The 23574-nt window shown below is 44.8% G+C and overlaps 1 protein-coding gene across 5 annotated transcripts in view; it reads left to right on the top strand.

Moving 5' to 3' along the window:
* Nucleotides 1-23574, top strand: part of CACNA2D4 (calcium voltage-gated channel auxiliary subunit alpha2delta 4) — a 355329-nt gene that overhangs the window by 42657 nt on the left and 289098 nt on the right. For all 5 annotated transcript variants that reach the window (XM_040345311.1, XM_040345314.1, XM_040345313.1 and 2 more), the window contains exon 2: nucleotides 7346-7427. In XM_040345311.1, coding sequence (XP_040201245.1) covers nucleotides 7346-7427 — 82 coding nt within the window. The remainder of the gene's footprint in view (nucleotides 1-7345; nucleotides 7428-23574) is intronic.

The following is a 23574-nucleotide window of genomic DNA, read 5'->3' as shown; positions in this document are numbered from 1 at the left end:
ACAGAGCTTCAGCTCGGCCTGCCCCCTTCTCTCTTCTCATTGGCTCACTGACTTTGATTGACAGCATCATGAGCCAATGAGATATCCCCTGTATTTGCATGTGCCAATGTCATCAGCGCATGCGCACTGAGGCAAACTGAAGCAATGGCATGTATGTGCCGTTGCTTCGGTGAGTGTGTCGTTACCGGGCTTCGATCTAAGGTAAGTAATTCATAATGAGCTAGTATGCTATGCATACTAGCTCATTATGCCTTTATCTTGCAGGTTTTTCTTCTTTTTCTTTTTTTTTGTCCTAGGGTTTACAACCACTTTAAGGTGCCAAAGGTGTGTTTTTTTTTTCTGCTCAAATGCTCCTCTCCTGAACTAATTTTGGTGTGTTCAGATTTCTGCCCTCAATGCCCCTGCCTCTAAACGCCTGTATATGCTTATGTGTGAACGGAAACATAGGCTAACATAGAACGGCGTAAAAAACAAAGCAAAAAAATAACACGTCAAATTCCTGTAAAATTTTAATTTCCCAGGTGCAGTGTACATGAAGCCTTACTCCACAGGGAAAGTGTGTATGTGTGTAAGGAGCTGTGGTTCATAAAGTGTGGAAGTTCCCATTAAAGGAAAACTATTTTTCATTCAGTTTTATGACATCCCTTCCGCTCCCTTGCCTGTAAAGTGTTTGCTAAACTGTGATAATCTAGTTGAGGGTAAGCAGTTGCTCACAGTGACAAGGTTCTGAAATGGCTCCAACCCCTTGCATAGTGCGTCACACGTATATGCATTCTTTCTACAATTTCAGGAGTGTGGCTTCAGTAACTGAAGTGTGTGTGTGTGTGTTCAGTGACAGTGACTGTGGGTGTATCAATCGCTGCCATATAAAAAACTAGCACCAGGAAGATTCAGCTGCAGTGAAAAATGTTAGAAAGTCATATTCACTGCCTTATAAATATGCCCCATAAGCATGACAAAGAATAAAGAAAAATACTTCAGAAGCAAACCAGTGGTAATGAGAGATTTTTTTTTTTTATTCATTTTTCTCAATGAAGTTTTCTTCTGATTGGATGAGGCGGTGAGGTGGTGATGTCACAAACTTTACTTTGTCCAATCAGAGAACGCCTCCCCAAAAAAAAATGCAAAGCATTTTGTAAATGGCGCCTGTGTCGAGTGAGCGACCCCCCCTGTGTTCATTATGATCTGTGTGGGACCCGAAGAAGAGCGGCAATCACTCTCGTAGTGGAGACTATTAGGGCCGGTTCACACTGATGCTCTGTGCGATGTCGCATGTGATTCGCACCGCAGTGCAGTGCAAATCACATGCGATGTCCGTACAGTGCGATTTCAGCCATACAGATAGTATGGCTGATATCGCACCGCATTCGGACCAACCACACACAGGGCCCTTTTTTTGGTCCGCACCAGAATCGGATCGCATGGGTGTTCACACCTATGCGATCCGATTCATGTCCGAACTGTCAGTTCACAGTGCGATATGCAAGCTGAACTGGGAGTGTCATTGTAAACTGCTGTGCGAGTCGGGTGTGATGCGGGAACCCACAGTGGATTCGCAGGGTTCCTGCATCGCACTAGTCTGAACCTGGCCTCACTCTAAGGCTGGGTTCACACTAGTGCGATGCAGGAACCCTGCGAATCCACTGCGGGTTCCCGCATCTCGCACGGCAGTTCACCCTGCCATATGCGAACTGCTGGGGAGTGTCATACAATGTTAACGACACCCCCAATTCAGCTCGCATATCGCACTGCAAACTGACAGTTCAGATAAGAATCGGATCGCATAGGTGTTAGGCCTCGTACACACGACGGGACATGTCCAATGAAAATGTGTCATGTCCGCTGGCGGATTTTGGTCTGATGGCTGTACACACCATCAGACCAAATTTCCCGCTGACAGCGAACGCAGTGACGTGGCTGCGCCGTCGCCGCGACGATGACGCGGCGACGTGCGCGACCCTGGAAGGTCAATGCTTCCACGCATGCGTCGAATCACTTCGACGCATGCGAGGGCTTTCGGCCGAGCGGACATGTCCGGTGAGTCGTACAGACGACCGAACATGTGTGACGGACAGGCTTCCAGCGGACATGTTTCTTAGCATGCTAAGAAACATTTGTCCGCTGGAAACCTATCCGATCCGCCGGAAAATTGTCCGGTCGGCCGTACAGACGACCGAATATGCCCGCGGAAACTGGTCTGTGGACCAGTTTCAGCAGACATGTTCGGTCGTGTATACGAAGCCTAAGCTGCAATATATTCAATTTTTGTTCTTGGGTATTTCATTGGCCAGAATATTCATTTATTCTGGTCATTGAATTAATTGCCCATGCCTGTTTGGAGTGTTTTTGTACTGGGGGAAGCAGTGATGTATTGTGTCTGGCGGAGTTCATGGTGATTACCGTTTCCTGATGCTATTATTGCTGGTGTCTGGAAGCAACAGTTCTGAGGGTAATGTCATTCATTTATGTTTTTCCAAGTTCACAAAAAAGCGAATTTTTTAAATGGTAATACACGCTTTTGCAGTAAAGCATGACAAAGTACGATGGTGTGAAGTGCCATGAACACCACATCCAATTAGTTAAAGTAGAACTCCAGCCCCCATTATAAATATCTACACTATATTGCCAAAAGTATTGGGACAGCTGCCTTTACACACACATGAAATTTAATGACATCCCAGTCTTAGTCCGTAGGGTTCAATATTGAGTTGGTACACCCTTTGCAGCTATGTGTCTCATCCCAAGGTCTGTCCAGGTAATAATAGAGAAGTTGTTGTATGAAGTCAGCTGGACAATAGTGTAAGATAAATAGAAAGCTTTTTTATTTCTGCAAAAGTAGTACGATAATAGTATATTGGTACATTGGGAAACTGAAATTTAGAAAAAAAAAGGTGAAATTATACATTAACCATACATCATGTAAAATACACAGTTTTTATATTGCAAATAGTGCACAAAGCTGTGCAGAGATCAGTAGTGCAAAAAGAGTGACACACGTACATATACACTAGATTGTCAAAAGTATTGGGACACCTGCCTTTACACGCACATGGCATCCCAGTCTTAGTCCGTAGGGTTCAATATTGAGTTGGTCCACCCTTTGCAGCTACAATGGCTTCAACTCTTCTGAGAAGGCTGTCCACAAGGTTTAGGAGTGTGTCTATGGGAATGTTTGACCTTGGATGAGAAGACCTGGCTCGCAGTCTCTGCATCATCCCAAAGGTGTTCTATCGAGTTGAGGTTAGGACTCTGTAGAGGCCATTCAAGTTCCTCCACCCCTAACTCGCTCATCCATGTCTTTATGGACCTTGCTTTGTGCACTGGTCCAAATCATTTGGTGGGTTTGGTGGAGGGGGGATTATAGGGGTTGTAAAGGTAAAAAATGTTTTAGTTTCCTTTACCTTAGTGCAGTCCTCCTTCACTTACCTCATCCTTCCATTTTGCTTATAAATGTCCTTATTTCTTCTGTGAAATCCTCACTTCCTGTTCTTCTGTCTGCAACTAAACACAGTAATGCGACACTTTCTCCCTGGTGTGGAGAAAGCTTCTTGAGGGGGGAGGGGGCGAGCAGGATTGTCAGGACGCTCTACTTTGCAGATAGAGAAAGGAGCTGTGTGTTAGTGGGCGTCCTGACACTTCTGCTCGTCCCCTCCCCCCTCAAGAGGCTTTCTCCACACCAGGGAGAAAGCCTTGCATTACTGTGTTTAGTTACAGACAGAAGAACAGGAAGGGAGGATTTCTCAGAAGAAATAAGGACATTTAAAAGCAAAATGGAAGGATGAGGTAAGTGAAGGAGGACTGCACTAAGGTAAAAGAAGCTATTTAGGGATTTTTTTTTTTACCTTTACAACCCCTATAAGGTGTGGGGTTGTTTTTCAGGGGTTGGTCTTGGCCCCTTAGTTCCAGTGAAGGGAACTCTTAAGGCTTCAGCATACCAAGACATTTTGGACAATTTCATGCTCCAAACTTTGTGGGAACAGTTTAGAGATGGCCCCTTCCTGTTCCAACATGACTGCGCACCAGTGCAAAAACAAAGGTCCATAAAGACATGGATGAGTGAGCGTGGGGTGGAGGAACTTGACTGGCCTGTGCAGAGTCCTGACCGCAACCCGATAGAACACCTTTGGGATAAATTAGAGCGGAGACTGTGAGTCAGGCCTTCTCGTCCACATCAGTGCCTGACCTTACAAATGCGCTTCTGGAAGAATGGCAAAACATTCCCATAGACACACTCCTAAACCTTGTGCACAGCCTTCCCAGAAAAGCTATTAAAGCTGCAAAGGGTGGGCCAACACAATATTGAATCCTACAGACTAAGACTGGGATGCCATTAAAGTATGTATTTAAAAACAGGGGTGCCCAACCTTTTGAAGAGCGAGGGCCACTTAAGCAACTTGGTAACCAGTCCGTGGGCCACAATGAGTGGAGTGGGCAGTTGACAGGTCCATGTCCACTCTTTATATGCAGAGCGGACACCGAAACAGCCCGCTTTACTAAGGGTCCTCTGATCCGATCAGCCTAGATAGAAGGGTATAGTTCCCCCCTTTTGATTTTTTGGGCGGATCGGATTGGAGGTAGGTGGGTGTAAATGGCCACAAGTTCTTTTACATCTGTGGCTCAATATAGATGAATGAAGGGTCCGATTGGGTCGGACTGATTATGTCAAAGGGGCCTAAGGCTGCTTTCACACTGACGCACTGTGTTTTTCCCACACCAAGGGTGCAGCGCAGTGGCGTTCCTGAGGGTTACCTGCACTTTGCCATAGACTTCTATTATATCCTACAGGGGTGATGCACTTTTTGAAGTGCATCAAACCCGCAGGTAATAACAGAAGTCTATGGCTCATTGCAGATAACCCACAGGTGTTCTGCGCTGCACCTGCGGATCAATTTTAAAGGGTCACTAAAGGAATTTTTTTTTTAGCTAAATAGCTTCCTTTACCTTATGCCGCGTACACACCATCACTTTATGTGATGAAAAAAAACGACACTTTCTGTGAAGTAAAAAATGACGTTTTTGAAACTTCAATTTTCAAAGACGAAGTTGCCTACACACCATCGTTTTCTCACAATGATCTTGCAAAGTGAGGTTACGTTCCACCACGTTTTACCATTGAAGCTTGCTTCATAAGTAGCTTCTGGGCATGCGTGGATGAAAAAACGTCTTAGAAAACGACGTTTTTTGCTACACACGGTCAATTTCTGTGAAGTAAAAAGTGCACTTTTGAAAAACGACACATAAAATTGAAGCATGCTTCAATTTTTTTTGGTCGTTTTTTACAAGACATAAAACGACGTTTCCCCCACACACAGTCAATTAAAGTGACGTTTTTAAAAACGTCATTTTTTTTCATCACATAAAGTGATGGTGTGTACGCGGCATTACTGCAGTACTGGTTTCATGTCCTCATTGTTCGTTTTTGCTTTGAAGTAGCTGTAATTCTGCTGTGATCTCCACACTTCCTGGTTGCCTGTTTCCTTATAACCATCGTACTGGGAGATTTTCACGGTGGTCTAAGCTGTCATTACTGTGTGTCTAAAACTCCTCAGAACCAATCAGATTCATTTTAAAAACAAAACACTGCCCTGGATTTGTTTGTTTTTGTTCTGTGAGTCTTCCCGACTCACCTCTCACCCGGAACTTCATGTATGTACCTTTAAAACAAAAGTTAATCTAGAGGCACATTATATGATAGATTAAATTCAATTTTTTATAATTTTTAAAAGAAATCAGTTAACTTTTATGTCTCTATACCCAATAAACAGTCATTTCAGCAAATTTTTTTTTTCCTTTAGTGACCCTTTAAAGAAGCTCAGTAACCACTGCAGAACTGATATGCCCATATATACACTGTAATTTTAGTAATAAACTTATTTTTAATAGCAGTCTTCCATTCAGGCATCGCCAGCTGTTGCTGTGCCAGAAAGAGGGCATTTGGTATCACTCCACCTGTGGCAGGAGTTGGTGCTATACAAAAAGCATTGGCTTATACGGCTCTGCTCTGCAACCGCTTGCCTCCTCTACTGCTGGCTTCATTCACAACACTGATGCTCTAGGATGGCGGGTCTGCAACCCACAATTTGGGCTTGCCAACCCGCCATCCCTGTGCAGGGGGTTTTGGGCCACTGGTTGGGCACCCCTGATGTAAAGGCAGGTGTCACAATACTTTTGACAATGTTGCAGCAAAGAATTATAAAAGCACCTATAGTTTTTTTTTTCTTTGTTCCTCTGCAAGGTCTCACAAATACCTGTTTATCCTGTCAGTGAAGTCCACCTAATTCAGCTTCCACATGGTGTGACAACGATGCTGCACTGCTCCTGGGTTCCGAAGAGTTGCCACCCTCATGTAGGCTGTGCCTGCTTGCACTACAGTGGGAGGAGATGATGATGCAGTGGGCGTCGCTGTCAGCATTATCACTGGTGATTAACAAGCCTGTAGCTTGGCAATCAGCATCTGGCCACACCCAGTCCTTGTTTGCTAAAACACTCCCACTGTGAGCTGTAGTGTCTGGAAGAGGGAGCGTGTGAGACACAGATAAAGGTGAATTTGGTGTAGTCAGAGAAGGTTTACTTGATGAGGATTGTGTTTATCCATGCTCTGCGCTCTAAAGAGCGATCCACAGTGTATTTCTTTTCAGAAGGAGACTGATATAGGTAGGATGTTATGTCATCTCCTCACCACCTGTTTTAACACATAAAAACCCACGCCGCACCCATATGCAGTGCACACAGTTGGGGGTTGGGTGTGCAGCAAATCTTTTCAGTTGAATTTGTCTAGTTAGGTGGGCGCCCACCGAATGTGATAGTGTGGAATAACTTTCTCCCCAATGTAAAGTATTGCCGCTATGGCATGTGTACACTCCTGTCTACTGCCTTTGTAGATTGAGGGCAAGGTAAAATCACATTCAACCACCTCCAACCACAAGTGTAAACAAAGCGTTAGGCAGGGTTGCCAACTTTCAGTAAATTTACAAACAGTTTGTAAAATCCATAATTGTTGCATCTGTCCATGAATGTCAGTTACGGACATGCAGCCTACGTGTCGGTAATGGACATTCAAGGACAGACGCAAAAAGTACAGATTTTACAAACCCTTTGGAAATTTACTGAAAGTTGGCAACCCTGCCGTTAGGTGGTCATACAGGAGCCTTTAGTTGTACTTTAATGCCAATGCTATTACTGACATGATATCTGAAAATAAAAAAAGATGAACTCTGATTGGCTTACTGATGAGGGCTTACTTTACTCCATACATTGCACTTTGCAAATCAAATTATTCTGATCATTTTTCTTAGACTTGTTTCGGACATGCATACACTTACCCCTTTTCTGCCTTCTCTTGTAGGGTGAAGGTCTGGGCGGACACCTTGGGCAGCGAGATGTACTCCATCCTCACCAAATATTCCGGATCCCTTCTGCTACAAAAGGTACTCCACGTGGCATTTCCTAAAAATGCTTTCTAGAGGCTGCTGTGGGCAATGTGTAAATGGAAGTCCAACTCAGATTAAAGGGGTTGCAAAGTTATTTTATTTTATTTTTTTAAATAACAAACATGTTATACTTACCTCCACTCTGCAGCTTGTTTTGCACAGAGTGTCCCCGAACCTGGTCTTCTGGGGTCCCTCGGCGGCTGTCTCGGCTCCTCCCTGCAAGAACTCAACACCTTCATGCGAGCGAGCGAGCATGGTGTTGAGTTCCTGCGGGCGCGCTCCAGTGATACAGCCGGCGGCTATTGCCGCTCACTGTATCACTCGGCCCTGCCCTCGGCGCACTGAGTCATTGGATGTGATTAACAGCAGCGCGAGCCTATGGCTGCGCTGCTTTCAATCCATCCAGTGTTGCCAATCAACGGCCAGGCTCTGAAATGAGGAGGATGACGGGGGCGAGCACGGGACTTTGGAAGGGTCAGGTAAGTAAAACGGGGGCTCGAGGGGGGGGTGGTATTGTCAAATGTTGTTTCACCTTAATGCATAGGATGCATTAAGTGAAAAAACATTTACCTTTACAACCCCTTTAATGCCGCGTACACACGATCCGTTTTCCCATTGGAAAAAGTTAGATGTGAGCTTTTGGACGGGAATTCCGACCGTGTGTAGGCTCCATCTGACTTTTTCTCTCAAAATTTCCACCAGAAAACGTTTGAGAGCTGGTTCTCTATTTTTCCGATTGAAAAATTCCTAGCGGAAAAATCGTTCGTCTGTATGTAATTCCGACGTGCAAAAAAACACGCATTCTCAGAATCAAGCAGAAGAGCCGAACTGCCTATTGAACTTCTTTGATCTCGGCTCGTCGTACGTGTTGTACGTCACCGCCTTCTCACCGCGTTCTTGACGGGCGTTATTTGGTGTTACCGTGTGTATGCAAGACAAGCTTGAGTGGAATTCAGTCGGAAAAACCATCCAAGGTTTTTCCAACGGGAAAACCGATTGTGTGTACGTGGCATAAAGCTCCGTTCACATCTGGGGATGGCAAAGTGTTGTGATTTTAATGCATTTTTATGTTTTATGGCACGTTTTTTGCATTTTTTTTTTAAATGGGAAGCTATCTGCCCCAAAAACATGCCAATATAGACCATGTACCTTTTTTTGGAGACAACTTTGGCTTGTTTTTGGAAAGCACAGATTTTGAGCAATTGTTGTGTGACAAAATCTGTTACTTTTACGTGTTTGGGGTGCCATTTTACCACATTCCAGAATTGCAGGCAGAATTGCGCAATTCTAAGACTCCTAGATGTGAACAGGGCTTAAATCGGTTAAATTGGGCATCATTTTTTTTTTTTATTATGTTAAGTAATGTGTCAGTGTAAAATTTGCAGGTATTAAATCACAGTACTCCCCCTGACAATGCCTGCATCTACTTTTCTCTACAAAGTTACAACGTTGTTGTCTGACTGGTGGAGCCCGAGTCTTAAAGGGCCCATTCACACCAGCCTGGTCTACTGTGGGGAGGGGGGGGGTTTAAACGCTTGTTGTATCATGCGTTAATGTGCGTTGTTAGAGCAGTCAATTCATTTGAATGGTGGAACCTAGGAACCATAACAAGCTAAAAATCCTGCATACTGCATTGCACCAACATAGGTAACGGTAATTACTGTAAATCTATTGAGTGAATGGGCCCTAACTCGTTTTAGGTTAAGCTGGACTCGGCTGAGAATACTATAAGCATCCTTCTCGTGGTTTGTTGGCTTTTGTGTATTGAACCTAATGTCTGCAAAGTGCTCTGGTGTCCAAAAATGTGTTGATGTATTTAAAAAAAAAAAAAAAAGAATGTTTACCTGTCATGAGAAGTCGGCCATTTTGAAAGCTGCACTAATATTACATGGAATACGTGTAGTTCTGCTGTGCTTCATTCTTCCATAATGTCAGTGCTGTATAATCAGTATGGGCTAGATTCAGATAGCCCGGCGTATTTTTATGCTGGCATAACGTATCTCAGATACGTTACGCCGCCGTAACTTAGGGCGCAAGTTCCGTATTCATAAAGAACTTGCGCCCTAAGTTATGGCGGCGTAGCATATGAGGTCCGGCGTAAGCCCGCCTAATTCAAATGTGGATGATGTGGGCGTGTTTTATTTAAATTTAGTGTGACCCCACGTATTTGACGTTTTTTACGAACGGCGCATGCGCCGTTCGTGAAAGAATCCTAGTGCGCATTCTCGAAATTACGCCGCAAATCGTCAATGCTTTAGACATGAACGTAACTTACGTACAGCCCTATTAGCGAACGATTTACGCAAACAACGTAAAATTTTCAAAATTTGACGTGGGAACGACGTCCATACTTAACATAGGATACGCCTCATATAGCAGGGGTAACTTTACGCCGGAAAAAGCCTAACGTAAACGACATAAAAAAATGCGCCGGGCGGACGTACGTTTCTGAATCGGCGTATCTACCTACTTAGCATATTCTTCGCGTAAATCGACAGAAGCGCCACCTAGCGGCCAGCGTAAATATGTAACTAAGATACGACGGCGTAAGAGACTTACGCCAGTCGGATCTTAGCCTCATTTTGCCGTATCTTGCTTTCTGAATACAGAAAGAAGATACACCGGCGCAGCTTTGAATTTACGCGGCGTATCAATAGATACGCAGACGTAAATTCTTTCTGAATCTGGCCCTATATTTTGTGTGCGACCCCAAATGTTCACGCTTGTTTGCAGGTTACAGGTTCTCTTTATATACAGAACCAATGTGTTTGTCAGCTGTATGTTTCGTTTCTTTGCCTTGCTGGTCGCTCTGATCCCACTTCAGAGAGCAGCTGTGTACTGGATCTACGCTGAGTTTGTATTGAGGGTTCATCGGTCTGCGCTGGTCACATGTCACGGCATTAAACAGGTCATATGACCTCTACGAGGACAGCTAGCCAGGAAGGATTAAGACAAGTGCTGGGATTAGTCTGACAGACACGTGTCGGGTACAAGCAAGTAACTGACACATAGGAGGAAAAAGAGGACCTGTCACCAAACAGGCCAAAATGTCATGTGGGATATATCGGTCCTATTTTCTTTAAAATGGAACTTCAGTCATTTTTTCAACTTCCCATATATTAAATCTTCTGCCCTTGTTGTTTTAACTTTGGATAGTAAAACATTTTTTTTTCTGCCAGTAAATACCTTGTATAGCCCACTTCCTCTTTCTTGTCTGGTCTTTGGCCTAGGCTTATGACATCATGCACAGCTCTCTCTCTCTCTCCCTCTAACTTTTGTGAGAGTTTGCCAGGAAGGGAGGAGGGATGAGTCTCTGTGTGTCTGTATAAATCCAGGAAGTGAACAGGCAACAGCTTCAGCTGCCCACAGTTAAAATGGATGCAGCCAGACCCAGTGGAGGGAGATTTCTGCAGCATATTTGACACGTACAGAATTACAGTATATAAAATAAAATGCAAAGTGGTTGGAGGGAAGCTTCAGAATGGCAAAGACGTTTTTATTACAAATCATGGGAGCAGACTGCAGTTTCTCTTTAAAGCGGGAGTTCACCCATGTATTAAATATTTTTTTTTCCCCTTAGATTCCTGATCGTTCGGTCTAGGGGAATCGGCTATTTGTATTAAAATATGAGCAGTACTTACCCGTTTTCGAGCTGCATCTTCTTCCGTCGCTTCCGGGTATGGGTCTTCGGGAGCGGGCGTTCCTTCTTGATTGACAGCCTTCCGAGAGGCTTCCGACGGTCGCATCCATCGCGTCACGAGTAGCCGAAAGAAGCCGAACGTCGGTGCGGCTCTATACTGCGCCTGCGCACCGACGTTCGGCTTCTTTCGGAAAATCGTGACGCGATGGATGCGACCGTCGGAAGCCTCTCGGAAGACTGTCAATCAAGAAGGAACGTCCATTCCCGCAGCCCATACCCGGAAGCGACGGAGAGGATGCATCTCGTAAACGGGTAAGTAATGCACATATTTTAAAACAAATAGCCGATTCCCCTAGTAAAAACGAGCAGGAATCTAAGGGGAAAAAGTGCCCTCTAAGGGTGAACCCCCGCTTTAAGTATTGTACTTAATTGAAGTGTATTGTAAATTACAGAGAAGATTTATAAAAAAGAGTGTCTATGATTTTTATTTCTTAAATTTATTTTAAATCTTGCTGCTACAACTGCCTAAAATCAGTCTTACTATCTCTAGCACAGCATACAGTATATCAGGCTGAAGGTGGGTGGTCCTACAGCCAGTCAGGCTCTTTAGAATCTCACTGTGCTGTCAGTGTAACATGTTTCAGGCACTGGGAACTGGAACGAGGGTGTTTATGAAGTTTCCAGGATGGGGGAGCACAGACAGTACCCGCAGTTGCAATGCCAATGAGCAGAAAAGTGATACAGGATGCTGCAAAACTGTTAGAATAAAAGGCAGCAAAGAAAAAAATGGTTACTTCTGCACACTCTAGGTAGAAGATACAAAAAATATATGGGGTAGCATCTTAAAGTGGTTGTAAACCTTGACATATACTCACTGAAGTGACTGGTCTTAGGTGATACTCTTAGGCCCCGTACACACGACCGGATTTGTCCACTGATATTTGTCCGACGGACAGTTTCAGCGGACAGATCCGGTCGTGTGTACAGCCGACCGGACCGGATTCCCGGCCGAGCGGACTTTTTCCAGCGGACTAAAACTTCCTAGCATGCTAAGAAATCTGTCCGCTGGAAACCTGTCCGTCGGACGTGTTCGGTCGTCTGTACAGACTCATCGGACATGTCCGACCGACCGCCATCCCTCGCATGCGTCGTACTGATTCGACGCATGCGTGGAAGCTTTGAACTTCAAGGCCGCCCACGTCGCCGCGTCAAATTTCTGTCTGATGGTGTGTACAACCATCAGACAGAAATCTCCGGGCGGACATGTCCGCTGAAAACGGTCCGGCGGACATGTCCGCTGAAAACGGTCCGGCGGACCGTTTTCAGCGGACTGTCCGTCCGTGTGTACGGGGCCTTAGATAAGTTGTACTTGTTTATCTGCATCACTCTCGCCTGTACAGCCTCCTAAAGCACACATTTTACACAGCATTTCTCAACTGTAGAAGGCAGGGGACAAGGATCTGATGTCACACATTGCACATATTTTTTAGAGCAGGGAGCCAAGTGTAATCTGAGACCTGACGGAGGGAAAAGACCCCCCTTCCTACACAGTCTCATAGGGAAGCTTGCACAGCTAAGGCCCCTCCACACGGGGCAGGGGATCGCTCCGTTGATCCCTGCTGAGAAGGCGGAGGACAGGTCCATCTCTGATCACTGTGCAGGGACGGACCTATCAGAGTTCCGCTGTCCTCTATAGCGAGATCGGATGAAAATGGTCAGCCTGTCTGTTTTCATCCGATCCACTGGACGATGGCGTCTGTTTTGAGCGGATCTTGATGGATCAGATGGCAGGCTGGTGTCAGCGGACACATCTCCGCTGACATCCACCTGCCCATACAAGTCAATGGGTGGCTTACTCAGAACCGCCTGAAAAACAGACTGGCGGATCTTTGCAGGCCAATTGTGTGAAAGGGGCCTTAGGCTTTCAGTCAACTGCTGTGGAAAGGGGGGTGGGCAGGGCCCTCTCCCGGCATTCTATGGTGTCAGCATAACATCAGAAGTATATGCTTTGTTCCTTTTTAACTTCAGAGATTTACAATCACTTTAAGTCCCCTTTCACACTTGTGTGACTTGTCCTGCAACTTGGGACTGCAAAGTCACATGACAAGTTGTACCCCATGATTTCCAATGAGTACCATTCATATCTGAGCGACTTCAAGTCACAGCGACTTCAAAGTACTTTGCTCCGACTTTGATGTGTCCATAGACCTCAAGAATACACAGGCTTTACTTCAAGTCACGACTTTCAGATCGCACAAGTGTGAAAAGGGCCTAACTGAACTAGACCAATCCTCTGCCGATCTAGTACAAGAAACAATAACAATGTATCAGTCGGTTCTTGCCTTCATAGTCCAGTAGAGACAGAGGTACAATATAATAATATAGCTCTACTTGCTCATAATCACAAATAAATCTGTATAGCTCAAAGACTCGGCTGAAAAGATTCCTTTCTATGGCAATTCATCTGGCTGCTTTAAAGCGGAGTTCTGGCCACAATTTCACTTTTTAAATATAAATACCCCTGTAATACACAAGCTTAATGTATTCTAGTAAAGTTAGTCTGTAAACTAAGGTCCGTTTTGTTAGGTTGTTACAGCATTTAGACACTTTATAAAATAGAAATTGACTGGGGCCATCTTAAGTGTGGGCATCATGAAGCCAGACTGTATGACTTCCTGGATTTCAGCCTTGCAGATCTCGCACATGCTCAGTGCTGCACAAGCAGTGTGTTAGATTTTAAATGTATTGATATTATGTTATAAAGGTCTCTGAAAAATTAGTTTAAACATGGTAGCATTTGAAGGTTTGTTAAAGACAAACGAAGGTCAGTTATGACGACAGAACAGCTGTAATAGCATAGGCCATATCTATTCTTAAAGTCCTATGTCAAGGATAGGGGAGGAGATGTTACTTAAATATACATAGCGAGCGTTAGAGCTCATCGCAACCTTCTTTGGAAACGAGCCAATTGTGCTTAGTTAGCTGTTAAACCTGTATAAATGTACACGTGGTAAGCATAGCAAGTTAGGAAACCTCAGGGTCATCTGACCCACGGGAATCTCGAGGGTCATCCCGGCCCTACGGAAGCCTCAGGGTGAGGATGGGACCCTCACCCAGGAGAAAGATCATAAGGGGCTCTTTCCAGCAGAGAAGATGTAACATCTATTTCCTCCTTCTGTAACTTTGTGATGCCTACCTGCCATGATGTCTGTAACAACGTAACAATGTAAGCATAAACTGTCTAGCTGTCATAATCGTTGGAAGAATAAAACATCGTATAATGAAGGAATTTATGTCTGAATATTTTGGAAGCAACGCCTGGAGAGGAAGAGGATTTTGACACATTGCATGATACGTGTTAGAGGCATATGTCCATTATGTCCTCTGTTCTATCTCTGTCACCTCTTCTCCCCCCTCCTCCCCCGTCATCTAACACAGTGTAATAGGTTTCAGATCAGGTTTCTGTCCAAGTCACATTATTCTTCGAGACTGGGGAGTGCACAGACTCCTGGAAAGTTACACCCACTACATTCCCAGGAGTCTGTGCGGTGTAGGTTAGGAAGCTTAAGCACCTAGGTGCAGGAAGTGGAAAGATTAACTATTCTGCCTAGCAACAACACTTTGAAGACATCTAAAAAAAAATATTTTTTTCTTAAAGGACTAATGACATTTTTTTAAAACTACTGATGTAATGTTATATTTATGGGTGGAACTCCACTTTAAGTTTAGCTAAGGATTGAATAATAGCTAAAAGTGCATGTAAAAATCTTGTAGGACTCAAATGTAAAAAGGAGGCAGTGATGCTGAAAAGTCATTGAAGTGCAATAAACTGTGAAAGTCTTGGTCTATGGCAAAATGACAGGTGGGAGGCTGTGTGAAAGTTCTAAGCACTCTAATGCCTGGTACACACAATCGGACATTCCCACGACAAAACCGTGGATTTTCTTCCGACGGATGTTGGCTCAAACTTGTCTTGTATACACACGGTCGCACAAATGTTGTCGTAAATTCCGATCGCCAACAACGCGGTCACGTACGAAGGCACTATTAAAGGGAAGTTCAATACCAGTCATGTTAGTAGAAGTTTGGTGAGAGACGATTCGCGATTTTCAGCCTCGTGCTTTTCAGTCTGTTACAGCGTGACAAATGTGGTATCTCCATTATGAACGCTAGTTTTACCAGACCGAGCGCTTCCGTCTCGTACTTGATTCAGAGCATGCGTGGAATTTTGTGTGTCGGAATTGTCTACACACACGCTCGGAATTTACGAAAACTGAGAACATTTGAGATCCAGCTCTCACATTTTTTTGGGGGAAATTCCGACAGAAAATGTCCGATGGGGCCTACACACGGTCGGAATTTCCAACAAAAAGCTCCCATCGAACATTTGTTGTCGGAAATTCCGATCGTGTGTACGTGGCATATGGCATACTGGGTTTCAGTAGGTCTACTTCAGTGTTTCTCAACTCCAGTCCTCAAGACGCCCCAACAGGTCATGTTTTCAGGATTTCCCTCAGATGAAACGGCTGTGGTAATTACTAAGGTAGTGAAACTCATCAAATCACCTGTGCAAAATAATGTAGAGCCTGAAAATATGACCTGTTGGGGCACCTTGAGGACTGGAGTTTAGAAACTTTGGTCTACTTATCCTTTGAGGGAAATTACATGAGAAATATAGGCAGGCCAATAAAATGTATTAAATGTGACGCTGTGGAGTTAAATTAGAAGATTTTCCCTCCCCTATTATTTTGATAACAATGGTTACCAGGAAAAATGAAGAGGATGAACCTCACCAGAGGGGATGGCAAACCCCCCCCCCCCCAAAAAAAAACTTGATACCGTGTAAGGATTAATGCCGCGTACACACGATCGGACATTCCGTCAACAAATGTTCGTTGTAAGCATGTTGTCGGAAAATCCGACCGTGTGTATGCTCCATCGGACATTTGCTGTCGGACATTCCGTGAGCTGGTTCTTAAATTTTGCGACAACAAAATTCTTGTCGGAAAGTCCGACCGTGTGTAAACAAAAATCCTATGCATGCTCGGAATCGTTGAACTTACAGTATTCATCGGCGTATAACGCGCGCCGGCGTATAACGCGCGCCGGCGTATAACACACACTCCAAGTTTAGAAAGGTAGTTTAAGGAAAAAAAAAACATACATTTTTGCCCTGCGTCCATCTGCGGCCTTGTCCGGCGTCCGTCTGCGGCCTTGCGCGGGGTCCGTCCAGCCTTGTAGGTGTCTGTCTGCGGCTTCCTTGCGTGGGGTCTGTCCAGCCTTGTGGGTGTCCGTCTGCGGCTTTGGAGGTGTCCGTCTGCGGCCTTGCACGGGGTCCGGTGTCCGTCTGCGAGTCCATCCGCACCTTGCCCGGGGTTGCAGCGGTGTTTGTTTTTGGATTTGGCGCCGAGCCGAGAGGAGCCGGATTTCCTGTGTGTTCGGCTCCTCTCGGCTTCTCTTGGGTCCTCTCGGCTCCTCCTGCGGGCGGAGCCGAGCGTAGCCGAGTGCGCAGTACACTCGATTCGGCTCGGCTTCTCTCGGGTCCTCTCGGCTCCTCTCGCGTGGCTGTGGGCGGAGCCGAGCGTGGCGGAGCCTAGCCAAGTGCGCAGTACACTCGGCTCGGCTCTAGGCTGCGGCGCTCAGAGACAGAGGGGATCAGCATAGAACGCGCACCCACGGTTTCCCACCTGATTTTAAGGGAAAAAAAGTGCTCGTTATACGCCGATAAATACAGTAATTTTTCTCGACTCGTCGTAGTCTTGTACGTCACCATGTTCTTGACGTTCACAATTTCTGACAACATGACCGTATGTATGCAAGACAAGTTTGAGTGAACAAAAATCCACGGTTTTGATGTCGGAATGTCCGATCGTGTGTACGCGGAATAACTCTTATCATATCCAAAAAGTTGTGTCTATAATGCAGTTGATAATATAGATATTGTACTGACATCACCCATTTTAAATTCTTGTTACAGCAATTGTTCCGGGTGTTTCGATATGTCTGTGCAATCCAATAGGCTCCAGACTTATGCCGCGTACACACCATCACTTTATGTGATGAAAAAAAACGACACTTTCTGTGAAGTAAAAAATGACGTTTTTGAAACTTCAATTTTCAAAGACGAAGTTGCCTACACACCATCGTTTTCTCACAATGATCTTGCAAAGTGAGGTTACGTTCCACCACTTTTTCCATTGAAGCTTGCTTCATAAGTAGCTTCTGGGCATGCGTGGATGAAAAAACGTCTTAGAAAACGAAGTTTTTTGCTACACACGGTCAATTTCTGTGAAGTAAAAAGTGCACTTTTGAAAAACGACACATAAAATTGAAGCATGCTTCAATTTTTTTTGGTCGTTTTTTACAAGACCTAAAACGACGTTTTCCCCCACACACAGTCAATTAAAGTGACGTTTTTAAAAACGTCATTTTTTTTCATCACATAAAGTGATGGTGTGTACGCGGCATTAGACTGGGTTCACACTTATGTGAATTGGATGTGAGTTTCTTGCATCCAATTTGCATGACAGGAGACTGACCGTCTCTCAAGGAAGCCGGTTCACAAAGCTCTGGGGCGTCTTTGGCTCAGTTTCAGGTCCAAATTTAGGCAATATTTTTGGACCTGATTCGCACCTGAAATGGAGAACATGGACGCACTGGACCCCCTGCTGTGAGGTGTGGCCGCAGCTAGTGTGAACCCAGTCTTAGACCCTGTGCACTCAGTAATCAGCCCTCTAATGCTACATGTCCTCATTCTGATGGCCAGCATCATTCATCCCACTTCCTCTAAGCCCATGTTGCGACCCTTCCCCATCCAGCCTATGATTGGACTGTGAAAGGAGAATCAGCACAATGATGAGCTCTATCACTCTGCTCTCTCCTATCAGAATGCTTCTTGTCAGCACTTGAACTTGTTTTCTCCCTGTACTGCTCCTTTCTCTCACAATGCAGCCCTTCTGTACATGGACTGCAGGAGGCTAATACCAGGTCATATTCATGCACTTACACTGTTCATATTTACAAAACACCTTCCTCCCGCACTATAGAGAAAGGCTCCTAGTGCTGGGAGGGTGTCCATAGATGTCCTCCCGTGATTGATTGCGCTGTTCGCGTGCGCTCTGTAATCATGTCCTTTAGATTTGGGTAGTCACAGTTCAAGGTAAAGGGCCAATCACAGCGGCCCTATACCACATGATCAGCTGTCAACCAATGACAGCTGATCACGGAAGTAAACACAAATCGGGCCCCGTTATCTGCTTTTTTTTCTTCTCATGCTGATAGTGTGGAGAGAAACGAAGAAAGCCGGTAACCGGCTTCTGTTACAAGGACATTAATCCCAACATTGCCCACCAGTGTTGCTAATCAGTGCCTCATTATCAGTGTCACCTTTCAGTGCTGCCCATCAGTGCCCATCAATTCTGCCAAACAGTGCCCATGAGTTCTGCTAATCGTTGCCTCATCAGTGTCACCTATCAGTGCTGCCTATCAGTGCCGCTTATCAGTGCCTATCAGAGACACCTATCAGTGCCGCCTATCAGTGCAGCCTCATGCGTGCCAATCATTGCCTCATCAGTGTCACCCAACGCTGTATCCTGGCCTAGGCCAACAAGGTCCAGGCCTAGGGCAGCACTTTGCAGGGGGGCAGCACGGAAAGAGGCCCTGCCAGCTTGCACTGCACTGTTAGTGTAGCGCCATACTCATGGGGTGGACTGGGCTGAGAGGCAAATTAGTCTAGCACCCCCAAAAAACGGCTGAACTGCTTACAGTATGCGGGTGGCCCGGCATTACGGAACTGTGGGGGGAGGGGGGAGGGCGTTGCTTCTAATTTTGACTGTCCTATCATCCTGGACCACAAACCTTCCTCACTATGCTATATGTTTTCTGCTGCTCCATTGGCATGCTTATATCTTCTTAGTCCTCTCCATAAAATTATCAGAAATGTGTGCTTAAAGTAGAACTATAGGCAACACTTTTTTTTTTTCATTTTGGCTAGTGTAAGGGAGGGTTATATCCCCTGTCAGTTTATTTTTTACCATCCCTGTCCCATTTCAGAGATTTCCTTTCACTTCCTACCCCATAGCCAAACAGGAAGTGAGAGGAAATCTATGCAAATTAAGGGAAACCATTGCCCCCGCCCCAGGCCCTCAGAACTAGTATCCCTACTCCAAAATTTCAGGGTGGGTCTAAAACAGAAATGGGTGTGGCCTTGATAGGAAGGGGTTGGTCATATTTAAATTAGGAGGTGCACGAGTTTAGTCAGGTTTAGGGCAGCACAAAACCTAAATACACCACTGGTGTCACCTATCAGTGCCGCCTCTCGGTGCCACCTATCAGTGCAGCATCATCAGTGCCACCTCTTCAGTGCCTATCAGTGCAGCCTCATCGGCGCACATCAGTGAAGGAGAAAAATTACCTGTTTGCAACATTTTATAACAAACTATGAAAACTTTTTGTTTTTGTTTTTTCATATTTTTTTGAAAAAAATTAAAACCCAGTGGTTATTAAATACTTCCAAAAGAAAGTTTTATTTGTGTGAAAAAAAGTTGATAACAATTTTGCTTGGATACAGTGTTGCATGAACGCACAATTGTCATTCAAAGTGTGACAGCACTGAAAGCTGAAAAGCTGGCCTGGGCAGGAAGGGGGTATACGTGCCCAGTAAGCAAGTGGTTAATTATGTATTAGCAGCAGCTTTCTTATGTGTTCTGTGAGCATTTTACAAATACTGCTAACCAGAGATTGTTGCTCTCTGAAGTCCAATTTCAAATGACTTCCCATGTCTCGGTAGTGTCTGGTGGTGCGAGGGTTAATGCGGCCCTCCGTGTTAGATGCGGGGAGGGTCGGCCCTGTCTTTCTATTGTAAGGGGATTAAGAGGTCACCAGCATTTTGTATAATCTACAAGCGGTGACTTCAACGTCTGCCGAATGTCATCCCATAATCCCTCGCCGCGCAGCCAGGAAATTCACTGCCTCTAATGATGGCAGACTTGTGTTGCTGCCTCCGCTCTGATCACCTGACCATCCTTTTATTGTGTTTATTATAAAATGTACCACTGAGGTAGAGAGGCCAAGAGAGTGGTGGGCGCAAACAGGAAACTGACCCAAATTAGAGATGCGAGAGCCAGACAAGCCACTTCACAAACTAGAATATTCCCCCGGTTCCCCTCATCATACACACAATGTACAGTTCAGTTTTAGAACAGACTAATGAATAAAAAGGGAAATTTGGGACTTTGAATGAGGCTATTGGCTGGTTATGGTTTAGATATCTTTACATGTTTATTACATTTAAATGTAAATACGTTACAATGGTACATATAATATATGAGTATTGTCATATGAAAAACCATGCATAAATGGCATGGACAGCATAAAAATGCATAAATATACATATATAACAGCACATGATAATGCAGACATGGTAATACTATAAAATTGCATGTATAAACACATATCAATTTTGTGTTGGTAGAAATTAAATATGGTAGTTCTAGATACAGTGCCTTGCGAAAGTATTCGGCCCCCTTGAACTTTGCGACCTTTTGCCACATTTCAGGCTTCAAACATAAAGATATAAAACTGTATTTTTTTTTGAAGAATCAACAACAAGTGGGACACAATCATGAAGTGGAACGAAATTTATTGGATATTTCAAACTTTTTTAACAAATAAAAAACTGAAAAATTGGGCATGCAAAATTATTCAGCCACCTTAAGTTAATACTTTGTAGCGCCACCTTTTGCTGTGATTACAGCTGTAAGTCGCTTGGGGTATGTCTCTATCAGTTTTGCACATCGAGAGACTGAAATTTTTGCCCATTCCTCCTTGCAAAACAGCTCGAGCTCAGTGAGGTTGGATGGAGAGCGTTTGTGAACAGCAGTTTTCAGTTCTTTCCACAGATTCTCGATTGGATTCAGGTCTGGACTTTGACTTGGCCATTCTAACACCTGGATATGTTTATTTGTGAACCATTCCATTGTAGATTTTGCTTTATGTTTTGGATCATTGTCTTGTTGGAAGACAAATCTCCGTCCCAGTCTCAGGTCTTTTGCAGACTCCATCATGTTTTCTTCCAGAATGGTCCTGTATTTGGCTCCATCCATCTTCCCATCAATTTTAACCATCTTCCCTGTCCCTGCTGAAGAAAAGCAGGCCCAAACCATGATGCTGCCACCACCATGTATGACAGTGGGGATGGTGTGTCCAGGGTGATGAGCTGTGTTGCTTTTACGCCCAACATAACGTTTTGCATTGTTGCCAAAAAGTTTGATTTTGGTTTCATCTGACCAGAGCACCTTCTTCCACATGTTTGGTGGGTCTCCCAGGTGGCTTGTGGCAAACTTTAAACAACACTTTTTATGTCTATCTTTAAGAAATGGCTTTCTTCTTGTCACTCTTCCATAAAGGCCAGATTTGTGCAGTATACAGGGACTGATTGTTGTCCTATGGACAGAGTCTCCCACCTCAGCTGTAGATCTCTGCAGTTCATCCAGAGTGATCATGGGCCTCTTGGCTGCATCTCTGATCAGTCTTCTCCTTGTATGAGCTGAAAGTTTTATAGGGACGGCCAGGTCTTCGTAGATTTGCAGTGGTCTGATACTCCTTCCATTTCAATATTATCGCTTGCACAGTGCTCCTTGGGATGTTTAAAGCTTGGGAAATCTTTTTGTATCCAAATCCGGCTTTAAACTTCTCCACAACCGTATCTCGGACCTGCCTGGTGTGTTCCTTGTTCTTCATGATGCTCTCTGCGCTTTAAACGGACCTCTGAGACTATCACAGTGCAGGTGCATTTATACGGAGACTTGATTACACACAGGTGGATTCTATTTATCATCATTAGTCATTTAGGTCAACATTGGATCATTCAGAGATCCTCACTGAACTTCTGGAGAGAGTTTGCTGCACTGAAAGTAAAGGGGCTGAATAATTTTGCACGCCCAATTTTTCAGTTTTTTATTTGTTAAAAAAGTTTGAAATATCCAATAAATTTCGTTCCAATTCATGATTGTGTCCCACTTGTTGTTGATTGTTCAAAAAAAATTACAGTTTTATATGTTTATGATTGAAGCCTGAAATGTGGCAAAAGGTCGCAAAGTTCAAGGGGGCCGAATACTTTCGCAAGGCACTGTAATTGCTGTTAAAGCATATAGTTACATCCTGAAAGCCTGACGCGTTTTTGTGTAAAAACACTTCCTCAGGGGAAGATGCTACATAGTATCTACAAAAAATGAAATCTGGTTAAGTCAAATATTGGCTGAGCACAACAGGAGAGAACAACATTGTCTGTCCCGAGTACTTACATACAGCAGACCACAGCGGCATATGGTAAATATGGGGCCAGGGTCCAGAGGGCACCTGTCCCGGGAGCTGAGGTGTTCTAAAGCCCCGTTACGGCCGGGCGCACAAGCAGTACCCCCAAGGCACAGTTTGCCAATCTCCATATTGTATCGAAGTGATGAGCAAAAGTGATAACAGCCAATGGGGTCTACAATGGATAAATAATATATCCATTAATCTAAGATCTATTGATCTTTTGAGACATCAGGGATCTAGTAATCTATTTTGATCAATTTGACATGTGCCCCTTCTTTCCTTTCACATCATAGCCCTCTGCTGTTCTGGGTGAGTCTAAATAGTGTCTGTGCTGGCCCTGCTCCTCTGCCCCACCCCTTAGCTGCCAACAGAGAAGCAAAAGTGAATTATATAGAGCAGACCCCCAGCCACCTGCAGATCCCCTAATCTCGCACAGTGCTTCCGAGCTCCCATAGTGGCACTCAACCTCCAGTAGTGGTACACTCTGCCCCTAAACCACCCACAGTGCCCCAGGTCCCCTGGGAGCCCTCATCCCCCTGCAGTGCCCCTTGTGTGCCACAGAGCATTTAGCCCCCCCCATAGTGTCTCCAACCTCCAAGCGTGTCCCCATTTTTTCAGTGGACTGCAATCTGCCACAGTGCCCCTGGAAAGCCTTGCCTCAAGGAGAGACCCACAGCCCCCTCCAGAGACCCCATCCCCCCACAGTTGCCACCAACTTCCCCCCAGATTCCCTTACAGACTCGCCAAGAGCCCAAACCCCCTTTCCGTACCCCCCCCCCATCCTGTGACACCCAGCAGCATCCAGAGCCTTCCATCATTTCACTACATTCTTTGAATTCACATACTTTACTGTTGGGGGAAAAACCACTGCTATAGAGTGTTAGTGAAAGCTCTGCTGGGGCTGGTGACCTCCCATCCAAAATGGCGGCACCCAGCAGCAGTCTCAGTGCTTCCTATGTTTTTTTATGTCGCACGCTATTGCCGCGATTTTCTGTAAAAAATACACTTAACACAAGTTAATTTTAGTGCACACAAGTCCAATATTTTAACCAATTTTATTTGTAAAACATAAAGGATGAGGTTGCGCAAGGACATAGAAATTAAACATGTCAAGCCCTAAACTTGTCAGCACCCGTGAAAGTAACATCGACAAACTTTGGTACTCAACATTCTCCATGGGTGACGCGT

The sequence above is a fragment of the Rana temporaria genome, chromosome 3 (genome assembly GCF_905171775.1).
Source record: "Rana temporaria chromosome 3, aRanTem1.1, whole genome shotgun sequence".
Taxonomy (NCBI): Eukaryota; Metazoa; Chordata; class Amphibia; order Anura; family Ranidae; genus Rana; species Rana temporaria.
Note: the sequence above shows the minus strand (reverse complement) of the source record. Positions and strands in the feature narration are given on the sequence as shown.